Raw genomic sequence first — 16,754 nt, forward strand, 5'->3', positions numbered from 1 at the left:
TTCGATTCCTGCGCCAGCATCCGACGGAAAGTCTTCTTCCTAGCTGTCTACGTCGACGAGGACGTCAAAATGGCACGGCTCCACGTGACTCCGTCTGACGTCAGCGTGCCAATAAGAGGTCCCCGTCGGCGTACTAACGTCAGTTTCACCTCACTTTTTTCGTGCCTCCAAAGCAAATAGGTGTAAACCGACCATGAAAATTTATAAATAATATAAAAAGACATACACACACAAAAACCTTGATCATTTAAATAATCCATTCTTATTGAAAGCTGGGATACATAAATATACAAAATAAATAAAGAAATATCACTATATACATATAAATATACATATATATGTATATATAAACATGCTTTCATCTATATAAATATAAAACTAAATACTGCAAGATAAGACTGTAACCAGGTAGGCAACGGGGAGGCGGGAGGGACCGTGAGGAATCCACAGGTAGTCAGTGTATCCACCAGAAAAAGCGTTACCGAAAGTAAGTAACTTGTTCTTCTGATGGATACAACTACCTGTGGATTCCTCACCTTATGAATAGAGTCCCAAGCAGTACCGCACTCGGTCGTGGGTGCCCACCTGATTACACTAAGAAATCCTGCAATACTGAGCGAGCAAAGTGACCGTCCCTCCTCATCTCAGAGTCTAAACAGTAATGTTTCACGAAAGTATGGAGGGACACCCAAGTTGCCGCTTTACATATGTCCACCAATGGAACTCCCCTCGTCAGAGCCGAGGATGCAGATTTAGCTCTAGTAGAGTGGGCCCTGATACCTTCAGGAGGAGCCTTTTTTGCCAAAGAGTAACAGATCTTGATACACAAAATGACCCACCTGGAGAGTGTCCTTTTCTGTACAGCTCTGCCTTTCTGTTGACCAGCATACCCAACAAATAGTTTCTCATCCAAACAAAAGTCTTTAGTTCTTTCGAGATAAAAACTCAGGGCCCTCCTAGGATCCAACCTATGGAGTCTCTCTTCTTCTTTAGACGGGTGGGGAGGAGGGTAAAAAGCAGGAAGAGTGATATTCTGCCCTAAATGAAAAGGGGTGACAACTTTCGGCAGAAAAGCAGCCCTGGTTTTTAGAACCACTTTATCAGGGAAAAACACAGTGAAAGGAGGCTTAACAGAGAGCGCCTGAAGCTCACCAATCCTTCTAGCAGAAGTAATCGCGATCAAGAAAACAGGCTTGAAGGCTAAATATCTCAATGAACATGAATGCATGGGTTCGAAGGTGAACCTATTAAAAATGTTAAAACAAGATTTAAGTCCCACTGAGGCATGTGAAAAGGAGTAGGAGGAAATCTATTCACCAAACCCTTAAGGAACCTATGTACAATGGGAGACTTGAATAAAGATGGCTGATCCGGAAGGCAAAGAAACGCCGACAGAGCTGCTAAATAACCCTTAACTGTAGCTATAGCACAGCCTTTCTTCGCCAAACTGAGAACAAACAAAAGTACATCTGAAAGATGGGCCTTTAAAGGATCTTTTTGATTCTCTCCACACCACAACACAAATTTTGCCCACCTTCCGGCATAAATAGACTTAATGGAGTGTCGCCTGGACGATAGTATAACATCCACTACATCCGGTGGGAGAGAAAAAGAACTCAGGTTGCCCCGTTCAATCTCCAGGCATGAAGGTGCAGGCTCTGGAGGTGGGGGTGTAGAACCTGCCCCTGCGATTAAGAGAGGAGATCTGCCCTAAGCGGGAGACGGAGCGGAGGGCACTGAGAGAGTTGAAGTAGGTCTGTATACCATACCCTTCTCGGCCAGTCCGGTGCCACCAAGATGACTTGGGCCCGGTCTTGACGAACTTTCCTCAAAACCCGAGGAATCAAGGGTATGGGGGGAAACGCGTAAAGCAACTGGCCGTTCCAGAACATCTGAAACGCATCCCCCAATGCCCCTTGCATCGGATACTGGAGGCTGCCAAATAACGGGCAATGCGCGTTCTCCCGAGTGGCAAATAAATCCATCTGAGGAGTACCCCACATCTCGAAGATGTGGAGGACTACATCCGGATGGAGACGCCACTCGTGATCTAATGAGAAGTGGCGACTGAGAACGTCCGCACGTACATTCAACACTCTGGCCAAATGATTTGCTATCAAGCAAATCTGATGGTCCTGAGCCCAGGACCAGAGTCGTAGGGCTTCCCGGCAAAGAAGAAACGACCCCACTCCTCCTTGCTTGTTTATATACCACATCGCGGTAGTGTTGTCCGTCAGGATCTGAACTGACTGACCGCGAAGGGAAGGGAGGAAGGCCTTGAGCGCCAAACGTACAGCCCGCAATTCCAACAGATTGATATGCAACATCTGTTCCACTGGAGACCAACGACCCTTGATCTCCAGGTCCCCAAGATGAGCTCCCCACCCTAGAGTGGAAGCATCCGATATCACTGTGGCCACCGGAGGTGGTAGTGAAAACTGTTTCCCTTGGGAAAGGTTGCCGTCCACTGACCACCAATGAAGATCCGCTACAGCGTCCCTGGAGATCTTTATTGAATCCCTGAGATCCCCTTTGTGCTGGAACCACTGTCTGCGGAGACACCACTGAAGAGCCCTCATATGCCAGCGAGCATGAGTGACCAACAGAATGCAAGAAGCAAACAGACCTAGCAGGCGTAAGACTTTGAGGACTGGAACTGCCGCTCCTCTTTGAAACAAAGGAATCAGTGCCTGAATGTCCCGCACCCGCTGAGGCGGGGGGTAGGCCCGAAACCTTGTCGTGTCCAATACTGCCCCTATGAACAGGAGGCGTTGAGAGGGCTCCAGGTGAGATTTGGGTACGTTCACCGAAAAACCCAGATCGAACAACAACTGCGTTGTCATTCGCAGATGAGACAACACAATCTCTGGAGACCTGGCTTTGATCAACCAATCGTCCAGGTAGGGAAAAACCGCTACCTCCCTCTTTCTGAGATCTGCTGCAACAACTGCCATCACCTTTGTGAAGACCCGGGATGCTGAAGTAAGACTAAACGGGAGGACCGCAAACTGGTAATGGTGCGATCCGACCACAAAACGGAGATACTTCCTGTGCGACTTGACTATGGGAACATGAAAGTACGCGTCCTGCAAATCGACAGACACCATCCAGTCTCCTCGTTCAACGCCAATAGCACCTGCGCTAGGGTCAGCATTTTTAATTTTTCCTGTTTGAGGAACAAATACAAAATCCTCAAGTCTAGGATCGGCCTTAGACGACCGTCCACCTTGGGAATCAGGAAATACCTTGAATAACACCCCTGACCCCTTTCCTGCAACGCTACCAACTCTATAGCGCCCTTTGCCAACATGACTACAACCTCCTGTTGCAACAACAGAAGATGCTCTTCTGAACAAAAGGAGGGACGGGGAGGGAAGGGAGGAGGAAACTCCTGAAAGGGGAGAGCATAGCCCTTTTCCACAATTCCTAGCACCCACAAGTCTGTTGTAATTGACCTCCATTTCTGCAGAAAAAGGCTCAATCTTCCTCCTACAGGAGAAGTGTGACTGATAAAGTGGGGAAAACTAGGGCTGCTTCTGCTGCTGTCCACCCGAGGAGGATGAAGAAGAAGAAGAGAGCTGCTGCCCCTACCTCGCCCCCTGAAGGCACGATAGGGCGGGTTGGCAGGTTGTTGGGCATACAATTAAGATCTACGAAAGGCAGAGCCTCTAGCAAACCCTCGAAGCCTACGAAAAGGCCTGTACATAGTAGCAGAAGGGGTCTGCAAACCCAGGGACTTAGCTGTAGCCCGACAGCCCTTAAACCGTTCAAGGGCAGAATCTGCCTTGTCCCCAAACAGCTTTTCCCCATCAAATGGAAGGTCCATTAACGTGGACTGTACATCCGACGAGAAACTGGAAGACCTTAGCCAGGCATGCCTTCTCGTAGCCACCGATGTTCCCATGGCCCTGGCTATAGAATCCGTAGTATCCAGGCCAGATTGAATAATCTGCTGTGCAGCAGCTTGCGCGTCCAAGAAAAGGGCCCCAAAAGATTTCCGCACTTCCTGTGGCAGATCTTTTGCCATCTCCTTCGCGGAGTCCATCAAGGCATGAATGTATCTGCCTAGCACACAAGTGGAATTAGTAGCTTTCAGGGCCATGCTACAAGAAGAGAACATTTTCTTCGAGGATTGCTCCATCCTCTTGGATTCTCTGTCTGTTGGAGCACCAGGGAATGTACCAGGGGCAGATTTCGCGGAGCATGATGCCTGAACCACCAAACTCTCCGGAGTCGGGTGGCGAGATAGGAATGATGGATCTCCTGGGGCACTCCTATGCCTTCTCGCCACTGCCCTGTTCACCGCAGGAGATGTCACCGGCTTTCTCCACAGGTCAATAATAGGCTCAGTCAAAGCCTCATTAAAAGGCAACAAGGGGTCAGCACTGGAGGAAGAAGGATGAAGAACCTCCGTGAGCAAGTTAGTCTTGACTTCTGCCGAGGACAAAGGCAAATCTAGATAGTCAGCCGCCTTCCTCACCACAGCATGGAAGGAGGAGGCCTCCTCAGTAAACTCCCCCGGAGAAGCAATGTCCCACTCCGGGGAAGTATCCAAGCCACTTGCAGTGGCAAGTCCTTGAAAATCATCAGAAGGATCTATCTCACCTTCCTCAAGCCTTCTGTACTCCTCTTCCTCCAAAAGCCTCAACGCCTTCCTCCGAGATCTTAAATGGGTCTCCAGAGCCGGTGTCGACAAGGACTCCATCGACGCCGATGACCTCAAACCTTGAGTTGGTTCCGGAAGACCCCCGGATTCAACCGGCGCCTGCGCTGACCCGAAGTCGGCCGATGACCTCCTCGACGCCAAATGCACTGCAGGAGATGGAGCCGGTCTGGATGAGGCCACCAAAGGCGCCGGATGGCGCGGAGAAGGAGTCGGACGAGAAGCCGACGGATCCACAGTCCCAGGCGAAGGACTCCTGCCAGGGGAAACCCCTGGCGCCGGACCACTAGGCTCTGAAGGGCAGAAGGGCATGAATGGAGCAGCCCTGTACGACGCCGGCGAGCCCAAATTGAATGCCAATGGCCCCGTGGGACCAGCCGGTGCACCAGCAGGGGCCATGGCTTGAAACACAGCATACATCGCATTCAAAAATGCAGCCGGATCCGTCCCTGGAGTCAGGAACGCTGGGTACTCCTGTGTCGACGTCCGGGGAACATCAGGATCCCTCGGCTCCGGTGAGAAACAAGGACTATCTTGAGTGACCTCATAAACTGAAGGCGCCGGTGACAACCTCGGAGACTCCGGCTGAGGAGTGACCGTAGGACTCATCTCCCACGTCTTCTGGCGCCGTGACGAACGAGACCTCGACCTCGAACGACTCCTCGATCGGCTCCGTTCCGAACGGCGCCGAGAGTCATGACGGCGCCGAGAGTCATGATGACGCTGCTTCTTATGTTTTTTGGGAGAAGCATGGGAAGAAACCTTCCTGTGTTCCCTCTTCTTTGCCTTGGCCAAGAAGAGCTTCGCTTCTCGTTCCTTCAGAGCTTTCGGATTCATGCTCTGGCACGAAGAACAGCCTTCCACATCATGCTCAGAGCTCAAACACCAAATACAATCCAAATGGGGGTCGGTCACTGACATCCGACCCCCGCATTCCCTACATTGCTTAAAACCGGACTTCTTCGGAGGCGACATTGTAACTTTCCCAAGATCGCTACAGTAACCAACGGGCCAGGAAGAAAACCGTTGAAGTCGAATGCACGGAAAAAGGAAAAACTGACGTTAGTACGCCGACGGGGATCTCTTATTGGAACGCTGACGTCAGATGGAGTCACGTGGAGCCGTGCCATTATGACGTCCTCGTCGACGTAGACAGCTAGGAAGAAGACTTTCCGTTGGATGCTGGCGCAGGAATCAAATTCATAAGGTGAGGAATCCACAGGTAGTTGTATCCATCAGAACTAGGATTTACAGGTAAGTAACTTATCATTTTCTTCCAGGGGATCCTCATCAATAGTCATAAACATTGAATAGATTAGCAAGCCCATCCCCTATCTCTGCGGATTGTCCAATAGAAGTGCAGGAAAAGATATACACTATGCAAACAAATTTCTCAGAGACGCTTGCCCAACTTGAGCGTCCGCTCTGGTATCTGAGTCCAAACAGTAATGTCTAGTAAATGTATGTACAGACTTCAATGTAGCAGCCTTACATATTTCAGAGATTGGAACATTATTAAGGAGGGCAGCAGTAGCCGCTTTTCCTCTTGTCGAATGAGCTTTAGGCCTAGCTAATAACTGTTTGTTAGCCAAATGATATGCAGTAACAATACATTAAACTATCCATCTAGATATTGTTCGTTTCGAGGCTGCATCGCCTGTTCTCATATGACCGTAATTTACAAATAGGTGGTGAGATCGTCTAATCAATTTGGTCTTATCCAAGTAAAATTTTAGCACTCTTTTCAAATCCAGAGAGTGTAAAGCTTTTTCCGCTGGAGTATCCGGATTGGGGAAAAAAGTTGGTAGCGAAATAGTCTGATTAATGTGAAATTCGGACACCACCTTAGGTAAGAATGATGGATGAGTTTGTAGAACCACTCTATTTTCATGGAAAACCGTGTATGGTTCCTTGGAGGACAAAGCCTGAATTTCACTGACCCTCCTCGCTGAAGTAATGGCTATGAGGAAAGCTGTCTTCCACATAAGGTGTTGCAAAGAAGCTTTGTGGATAGGTTCGAAAGGAGGGCCCATGAGTCTAGATAATACTATGTTTAGTTCCCATGGAGGAGAGGGTTTTCGAATGGGTGGAAAAACCTTCTTCAAACCTTCTAAGAAATCCTTGACTACTGGTCTTGAAAAAAAGGATTCCTGAGAAGGTGACTTACGATAGGCTGTAATGGCAGATAAATGTACCTTAATAGATGACACTTGCAGACCTGATTTCGCCAGATGGAGCAGGTAAGACAGTATGACCTCCTCCTGAGCCAGTATGGGATTCTGACCTTGCTGACGACACCATATGTAGAATCTCTTCCACTTGAACGCGTAAGAACGCTGCGTGGAAGGTCGTCTGGACTCCTTTAAGATGTTCATGCACTCCTGCGAGAGCACTAGATGCCTATACTGCAGGAATTCAGGAGCCATGCCGTCAAGCTCAGAGAGGGAAGGATGGGGTGAAGTATCCTGCCTCCCAGCCTGCAAAGGAGATCCGGTCTGCACGGCAGCCTCCTGTGCGGTTGTTCTGATAGGTTGAGGAGATCCGTGTACCAGAACTGATGGGGCCATTGCGGGGCTATGAGAATCATTCTGGTGCTGGATCTGTAGAGTTTGTTTATCACAGCTGATATGAGTGGAATCGGTGGAAAGGCGTAGAGAAATATCCCTGACCAATCGATCAACAGGGCATTCCCTCGAGTTCCTGGACGGTAGAACCTGGACGCAAAGTCTGGGCATTTCTTGTTTACCTCGTCTGCGAAGAGGTCTAACTGAGGCCTACCCCATTGAACGAAGATGTCTTTGACGACCTCGTTGTGAAGAACCCAATCGTGGGCGTCCTCGAGGGTTCTGCTTAGGAAGTCCGCTTCCACGTTTTGCTGCCCTGGGAGGTGAATTGCTGTGAGAGACACTCCCCTCGCTAAGAGCCAATGCCAAATGGCCTGAGACTCCCAAGACAGGTGCAGGGATCTCGTTCCTCCTTGTTTGTTTAGGTAATACATTGTCGTCGTATTGTCCGTTTGTACTAGGAGAGATTTCCCCTGAATCGATGGAGCAAAAGACTTGAGAGCCAGATGAACTGCTCTGAGTTCCAGCAGGTTGATGTGGTACGCTCTTTCTTTGTTGGACCACAGACCCTGAGCTTGAAGGGGACCCAGATGAGCTCCCTAGCCCTGAAGCGACGCATCCGTTACCAGAGTGTCGGACCGGATCGGCTGATGAAAAGGAACTCCTACTGACAGGTGATGTCTGTGTATCCACCATCGTAAAGATTGTTGTGCTCCTATCGGAAGAAGCATTCTGTCCTCCCAGTGGCCTGTGTGCTGGTTCCAGTTGTTCTACAGAGCCTCTTGAAGAGGCCTCATATGCAATCTGGTGTTCGGGACAATGAAAATGCAAGAGGCCATGGAGCCCAACAGAGATGTCACCTGACGGGCTGTAGGTGCATGGGAACTCAGAAGGTCTTGACACTTCTTCCTTATTGACAACAGTCGTTCCTCCGAAGGATACACTCTTTCGAGCTCTGTATTCAGTATTGCTCCCAGGTAGTGGAGGGTTTGTGTTGGAATGAGGGTGGACATTTGGTAGTTGACTTGTAGACCTAGAGATCGGAAAACACTGATCACAATGTCCAGATGGTTTTTCACCTGCTCCGGAGAGGAGTCTTTCAGTAGCCAGTCGTCTACGTATGGGTAAATGAAGATCTTCTGCTTCCTTAAATGCGCCGCTACCGTTGCTACACATTTGGACAAAACACGAGGGGCAGATTTTAGGCCGAAAGGAAGCACCTTGAACTGATAGTGTTGGGAGGCTATCAGAAATCGTAGGATTTTCCGATGTTTGGGAATGATCGGGATATGAAAATACACATCTTGCAGATCTATGGAGCACATCCAGTCTCCTCGATGCAGTTGAGGGAAAATCTGGTGGAGAGCCAGCATCCTGAACTTTTGCTTCTTTATGTACTTGTTCAGGAGCCTCAAGTCTAGAATCGGTCTGAAAACCCCTTCCCAATCCTTCTTTGCTACTATAAAATAGCGGGAGTACACCCCTTTCCCTCTGTGTGCGACTGGAACCTTTTCTATTGCTTTTTTCCGTAACAGAGCTTGAGCCTCTTTGCGTAATAAGGTCATGTGAGCCGGATTGCATTTGGTTGGTGGCAAGTGCGGAGGAGGTTGCCGGAAAAGAAGAGAGTACCCATTCTCAAAAATGTTGAGCACCCATTTGTCTTTTGTTATGCCACGCCGCTCGTGAATGAACGCTGTGATACTTCCCCCGACCGGAGTGGTGCACGGTATTAAGGGAAGTGAATCCTCATTGTTTTGCCGGAGCTTTGGGTGTAGACTGCAGAGGTCTGCTTGACCCTCGGTCTCTTGTGGCTTTACGAGACTGGAAGAGTGGACGCCCTTGTCTCTGTTGTGGCCTCTGGGACCAATGAGGGGTTTGAACCCTCTGTTGGAACGGGCACCTGTCGTAAGGCCTATATCTGCGCCTGAAGTCCTTCCTTCTCTTGAGGCCCACGGCCCTCATGGTGTCCACCTCCACTTTCATAAGCGCCATCTCCTCATCTGTGTGGGTTCCAAAAAGCGAGTTTCCGTTGAACGGAAGGTTTAGGATACTCTGCTGCGCTTCCTGCTTCAATCCTGTGAGTCTTAGCCAGGAAGACCTTCTCGCACAGGCCCCATGCGCGTAACCATGTGCTGCTAAGTCTGTAAACCTGCTCAGTGAGTCCCAGAGTGAGCGATCGTATCTGCCTAGGAGTACGGAGGCGCTGGAGACCTTCATCATGGAAGCCACCGTGCCACACATCTTCCTCCCCAGAGAGTCCAGGTGTCTACTCTCCTTGTCCGGTGGAACCATGGAGGATGATGCCACTGAGTGCGTCTTCCGGGCTGCAGCCAATATGACTGAGTCTGGCGGTGGATCAGTCCTGAGAAACAAAGGTTCTTGGTCAGGTGCCTTGTATTTCTTTAAGATCCTAGCAGGAGCTGATCGGAGGTTGGCTGGTACTAAAAAGGTGTCCATGGTTGGTTGTAGAAGGCCAGGCACCAGCGGTAACAATTTCTTTGAAACCGCCCTGTGTTGCAGAGTTTTAAAGATTACAGATGAGGAGGTTGAAGGCTCCGGGACCTCAATATTCAATTTCTGTGCTCCCCTGAGAAGCACCTTGTTACAAGTTGTAATGTCGTCCACCGGGGAAACTCTAGCTGGTGGAGAATCCGTTAGAGTCGGGGAGTACCCTCTTACTGAAGACCCCGACAATGTGGACCAAGAAGGAGACCTTCTGTGACGGTGTGATCTTGATCTGGATCTTCTCTGGGAGCGTGACCTGCTCCGAGATCTTGTTGCAGCGCGCCGAGGTCTAGTGGCAGACTGGCGAGATGCAGAACAAGCCCGTTCTGTCCGCGCTGTTGGCGATGGTGTCCTCGGGAGAAAAGCCGACAGTGAGTACATTCTCGAGTATTGCGAGTCTGGAAAAGCAGTAGTTTTATTAAGACTCTCCAACCACCTTGGCGATAAGTTGATGGGCGAGATGTGCCCAGAGGAAGCGACTCTCGACCGCCCAGACGAACCACTCCTTATGGAGACCACTGGACTTGTTGGAGTGTTCTTATCAGCCGGCGGTAGCCGACGCTCTTCTCCCTGTGAGATAGGCAACACCTGTGTCGACGTTGACATCGAAAGTTGCAACGACGAAGGGAGTACCACTGACTGCTCTGGTCTCGATGTCGAGCGCCTCGACGGTGACCGGTGGTCCCTTGACCGCGACCTGCTCGACGTCATGTGCCTCGCCGTCGAGTGATGGGCCGCCGCCGACTGATGTCTTTGCTCTCGCCGTTAAGGCAATCTCGACGTTGTCTTCCGTGCCGTCGAGGGGTGCAAGGCCTTCGACGGCGAATGAGCACGCCAGTGCTGGCTCGACGTCGATCGGTGGGTTGTTGTCGACGGACATCTGCCCTTATGGTGGCTATGTACCTTCGACGTCGTATACTTCGACGTCGGTCGGGTCGCCGTTGACGGCGATCTATGACGATGCGACGGTGGCAGCGATGATGTCGACGGGGAACAAACAAGCACCTTCCCACCAGCTGACGTCGATCTAGCCTGTCTCTCCTGAGAATGGCTTGTTGGCTGCCTGGGGAGCGAAGAGGACGATGTCTTCTGCCTCTCATGAAGACCATGAAGTCTGATCTTCTCCCTGTCCTTCAGAGTCCTTTTTGACATGTCTCCGCCGACCGCCAAGGTCAGAATGAGGGCCATAGTCTGCATTGCTGTTGTATACACGTATACATGAGTTTGGTATGAAAATTGTCTACTAAAAATGTTAAATATATATTGTTCGTGCATATTTCATACTTTTTCATGTGTGTATTTTAGGTATGCTCCGGGGTCCTCCCACGAGGGCGGGAATATTCAATGTTTATGACTATTGATGAGGATCCCCTGGAAGAGAACAGATTTTACTAATCCCTCTAAAAGCACACCATTCAACAAAGGAGGATGATGCTTACTTGCGTTTAAGCTGTTTCCTTGACCAAGATCAGACATAGGGGAGCTGAGATCTTCAACACAGGAGGGGACTGAAGCCAACATGCCTGAAAGAAAAGAAGAGATGAAGTTCAGAACTGCTGTGAACAGGCACTTCCCTATAAAATAAATACAATTCCTCTTGGAAGAACAATTGAATATTGTGCTGGCAGAATGTATTTGGTAACATTTGTATCAGCCAAGCATATGTCTCTGACAGGTACATGTCTTGAGAATACCACAGACACTATGTTAGTTCCCGCGAAGTATGCTCAGACACTCAATGCAATTTCAGGGCCACTCAGTGCAACAGTGGGAAATACAGGAAACAAACAGTAATCTATCTGGCAATGGTCGCACTTGCAGCAGGTTGCATTATCTCCAAAAGTCACAAATAGTTGATTGCTTGAATGCGGTGCCCTTGTTCTATTGAGATAAAATACTCGCATATAGAATACGAGGGCACCAATTTACTCATTCACATGGAATTCTGACAGATTCTTTGAGACAAAGATGGGATGAATCCTTAGCAGCATCATGGCCTCTCAAACACATTATATGGTTCTGAAGAGCATACTGAGGGCAGCTTGCTTACAGTATGCACATGGCTGATGTTATGGGCACTAAGAAAATATTATTCGACAGGAGGAACTGCAGTATAATACAAAGGCAAAGGCCTGACAGACGTATGCATTAGTATGCTTAGGACTGCCATGTACCAGGTCGGGAGAAATAGGCCAACAGACTTGTCAGATGTCTTTTAGTGACATTACATAGAGTTCACCTTTGGTCATTCTCCCTCTAGTCCTACGCTCTCTCTGCTGGTGGCAAATGAAACCTGCTAGCTTCCAACATATGAACAGGGAAGGGAATTGATCATTCTCAGTGCTGTGCCACAGGCCTGCCTGCTTGAATTTTATTTCCCTTCTTCATTAGATGGTAGAAAAGAGAGGCAGAAGGGGCAGAGCCATTCTCTTCATCTGGTCCCCTTCATTGGTGTTTGGGAAACAAGGACAAGCATTACTTCTACATTAGAGTAAGAAGTAAAGAAAGGTGCAACATTATAGCCACAATCTATTTAGTGCTACCTACTTGTAACTGCAGCAAGAAATCTGTGAATATTTTGTATCCAGGTTCATAACCTTACAACTACTAATTATAACCTTACCATACTTCCCTGCCCTCCCACACTAGACCTCAATAACGTTTTCTATTTCAATTTTATAAAAATGGAGCAAAGCAGAAGAAACACAGCACAACAAATCATTAAAATGTCTCTTTAAAACCTTCTTCTTCAATGGCGAGTTGGGCTTACTTCGGGACAGAGAACAGCCTCTCAGACAGCCACTGCACCTCAGTTCTAGTTCCAGGCGATATATGCATCCTATTAACCTCCTTTAGAGAAGGCTGAATAGTAGAAGGTAGAAAGATAGTTTTGTTTTGTTAAAAAATTGGTTTATTTTCCCATTGTCAATCCCAGTAGCGGAGGAAGGTTTTAGAGAGGATCCTTTGCTGAATATTTTTTACAGTAATTAGAAGTCGCTTGTGTCATGCATTTCCACTGGTAGGGATACCTTTCCTCCTCATAGGGCACTACAAGAGTTGGTGACATTGGTTATGTCCACTTTCTACAGCCCCACATGTTAAGGATGTAGAGGACAGATCGTTCAAATATAATTTGTAAATTAAATAAAAACACATCTTTCAAACGCTATGGAGAGGATATCAACCTGCATGAAGTGCCCTCTATTAATGTTGTAATTCTGCACTTTCCTTGGACCAAGTGTGTTTGATTGAGAGCCCTGAGACCGGGATGAAATAACTGTCCCGTGTGCTGTGTCAACAGGTCTTCTCTCAAAGGAAGAGGCCACGGATGGGCAAAACTCCGGAGGAGGACATCTAGACAACATGGACAAAATCTGGAGCAACAAGATGTAAAGAGACTTGTGAGCCAAAATCTTGTGAATCGCATTTTACAGTAGAGTAAAGTAGGAAAGGTATATTGGAGGTGATGCAACCAAATCACAGAATAAACATGTTACAGAGAGTCAACCAAGAGAAACTTTAGCTGACAGAACAGGTGACTGCTCTGCCAGGGCCCCAGAGCTTCTTCTCAATGTGCTCAAGAACCTACCCCTCCGTGATTGTTGTATTGTTTGACAGTGTTTAATTGTGTCTGCCTTTCAGTTTTGACTGCCCCCAAGTCCATGAAGTCAATATGCACAGAAATTTCCTGTGGGACCACAGGGAACTGAATCAAGGTCCTCCAAGTAGGCAGCCGATCCACAGAGCAAGGAATCCAGATCCCATTAGAAACAGCTTGCTCTTTTGAAGGTTCACCAAGATTTTCCACCTTTGCAGGTCCTACATTTATACATGGTGGAAGCAATATTGTATCCTTGATAGTGGCAATAAACTAGTTCCACTAACGGTGCAAAGTCTGCTGAAAGCATCTCCTATGCAGATTTACCAGGTAAATGAACCAAGCCATCAAAACCAAGACTTTTATAGCTAGTTTTGCTGAATAAACAGATTTTCAGATTTTTAAAAATATTTAAAATCCTTGCTATGGGAGAGAAAACACATAGAATAAAAGTATTGAGTACTGCCCTACTGCAGTGGTTGTCCTGAGCTGCAGACAACACTTCTTCAAATTTATGGAGCACCCAAATACACAATACAGTGGTTGTAATCCCCAAACTGGTGAGCAGGTGATAAAACAAAGAGTTCTCTGAAGCTACACTTCTCCTGCCATAGTAATTTCCCAAATCATTATTAATCATCAACACATGCTTGAACTGCTTCAAAACTGTATACTTTCGATAGCCCTATTATGTCACTAAAAAAGACCCAAATTGTCAAAGTGGTGACAGTGAACTAATCTCCACTCCCCACAAAGGGCTCCGTACTTCTTCATAAGCAGAAGTATGAGCCTCTGGTCTGCAGGGAGGGGAATATGTGTGTCTAACAATGATACCAATGCTGGAGAACTAGTTAGTTGTAGTCTCCACTGGATCTTTCATAGATTTGCATGCTTGACTCAAAATAGCAAGCAGAGTACCTCAAACATGCAAAGTAGTGGATGGTGAGAAAAACACAAGAAGCTCTCAGAATTAAAATATGTGCAGAAGGACGACAACACACAGCTGTTTCTCTTTGCGCTGTCACATCCGTGCAGTAGTGCTGAATAAGGGTGTGACAATTCTTCCTGATACCTTTTAAAAAAAAATATATATATACACTATGACACCTCTGCATACAGGATTATTAATGTTGCCTTCCTTTTCGTAGAATGTGCCTTGACAGAGACATTGAGGGGACAACATCCTTTTGCATAACAAAATGTGATAGCATCTGTTACTCCTCTTGTTATTCCATGTTTCAAAATGGGGTGGCCATTCGGAGCACTTCTAAAAGCTACCAGACACTAATGGGAAGTTCTCTGTTCTGTTACTACAGAATTTGAAATATTTGTCCATATTTAGGGTATGTAGAGCTCTCTTGGATGCAAGGCCACACACTCGGTGAGTGGTGAGGTTAAAGTCCATTGGTCCTTTCAGAATGAATCATGGATTAGTATGGAGGGTGACCCTCGCCTCATAGAACACAGGATCTTTTAATGGTAAAGGTTTGTATCTTTGGGTGAGTGGGAGCAGCCTTCCATGATACATGATATGTATCATGAAAGAGCAGCCTTCCATGATACATATGATGTACGATATGTGAGCTGTGAATAGGCTCTTATGAGTTCATTTTAAGTTGAGTAACACAGTGTTCAGTTGCTACCTGAAAGGAGAATAACGAACAGGCGGGTAGGCCCTAAAAAACTAATTGATGAAATCTTTGATGATTCCCTTGGACCACACAGACGGTTTATTATGTAGTGAAGAACTGCTGGAAGTAGGCTTTAGGCCAGACTGAGCTAAATTGAGCTAGTATAGAAGGATTGGGTAAGACAACAAAGAAGGGGATTTAGCTGTAGATTTGTCTCCCAAAAGTGAGGGATGACCTTTTGTAATGAACATAAAAAATAAACAGGGGGGAAAGTTATAGGGATGGGCGCTCCCAGACAGTCACCAAATTATTTAGAAAACAACAATAGTGGACATGGTGCTCCTGGAAGGAAGGTCCTCCCAACTTCTCCAACGTTTCTCAAAATAAAAACTAAATATAATTGCAAGAAACCAAGGCACCATTCTGAGGACTAACCCAAAATTCATACTCAAAGTTCCTTCAAACTTTCATTTAAACGAGCCAGTGGTTCTAAAGACTTTCTTCCCGAATCCTCGAACTCCAGCAGAGCGAGCATTACATTCCCTAGACCTTAAGAGGTGTCTGACATTCTACATACAGAGGACTAGCAGCTTCCGAAAAGCTGATCAGCTGTTTATTTTTGAATGGCCAACTCACTAAGGGGAATGCTGTTTCCAAACAAACCATAGCACGGTGGATCTCCTCTGCCATACAATTCTGCCATCAACTAGCGGGAAGACCGCTATCAACCAACGTCAGGACGCACTCCACTAGAGCGGTGTCTACGTCAGCAGCTCTCTTCGCAGGTGTGCCTCTAAATCAGTTCTGCTGAGCGGCAACGTGGACTTGCAGCCACACCTTTACTCAACACTACTGCCTGGATGCTGCTGACAGGATAGATGCAGCGGTAGGACAAGCAGTTTTGCGTAATTTATTTGCACAAGGTGAGCCAATAATCTTCTTTACCCGCCATCCTCGAATGTTGTTATTTCCACACTGATATTTATCTTATATATATATATATATATATATATATATATATATATATATATATATATATATATACAGATAAAGTATATGTATTATGTATGTATATGTTTATAGATACTGATATGGAGATATGGCTAGCCATATAACTTACTATGTATGTATATATATATATATAGATATATCTATATATATATATATATATATATATATATATATATATATATATGTGTGTGTGTGTGTAAAGAAATATAAAGAAAGATGTTTTCTTATAGTTACAGAGCTTAACATCTTCTTGTACCGCTGACTATTCTGATTCAAGCATGTGAATCTATGACAGATACCCCAGAACTGGAGAAGAAGATAAGTTACTTACCTGTAACTGTAGTTCTCCAGTATTGGTATCTTTCATAGATTCACATGCGACCCACCCTCATCCCCATGGAGGCTCACCTCTTTCATCTCTCTCTTGAATTCACTAGTGCTGGAAAATCTGAGAGACTGAGCCTCTGTGCTGAGGGTTCTAAAGGGGTGGTCTCGCCTGATTGGCTGAATTTTGGGCCTTTCCTAATGAGGCTAATAAGCTAGGAAAGTGGATGTATTTTTGCCATTGACTACAATGAAAAAAAAAAGAGATTTTTTTTTTTCGACTGCTGTCTATGTACCGTGGGACTCCCACTTCGACGACGGGGAATGATTCAAGCATCTGAATCTATGAAAGATACCCCAATACTGAAGAACTTAACCTTCTCGTCCCGGAGATCCTCATCAATAGTCATAAGCACAGAATCAAATAGCAAGCCCATCCCACACTCCTGCAGATGAAT

At 46.9% G+C, this 16,754-nt stretch overlaps 1 protein-coding gene across 3 annotated transcripts in view; it reads right to left on the bottom strand.

Annotated features, from left to right (window-relative positions):
* Positions 1-16,754, bottom strand: part of CRY2 (cryptochrome circadian regulator 2) — a 377,643-nt gene that overhangs the window by 22,656 nt on the left and 338,233 nt on the right. For all 3 annotated transcript variants that reach the window (XM_069221752.1, XM_069221753.1, XM_069221754.1), the window contains one exon: positions 11,172-11,255. In XM_069221752.1, the coding sequence (XP_069077853.1) occupies positions 11,172-11,255 (84 nt within the window). The remainder of the gene's footprint in view (positions 1-11,171; positions 11,256-16,754) is intronic.

The sequence above is a fragment of the Pleurodeles waltl genome, chromosome 3_1 (assembly GCF_031143425.1).
Source record: "Pleurodeles waltl isolate 20211129_DDA chromosome 3_1, aPleWal1.hap1.20221129, whole genome shotgun sequence".
NCBI classification, from domain to species: Eukaryota; Metazoa; Chordata; class Amphibia; order Caudata; family Salamandridae; genus Pleurodeles; species Pleurodeles waltl.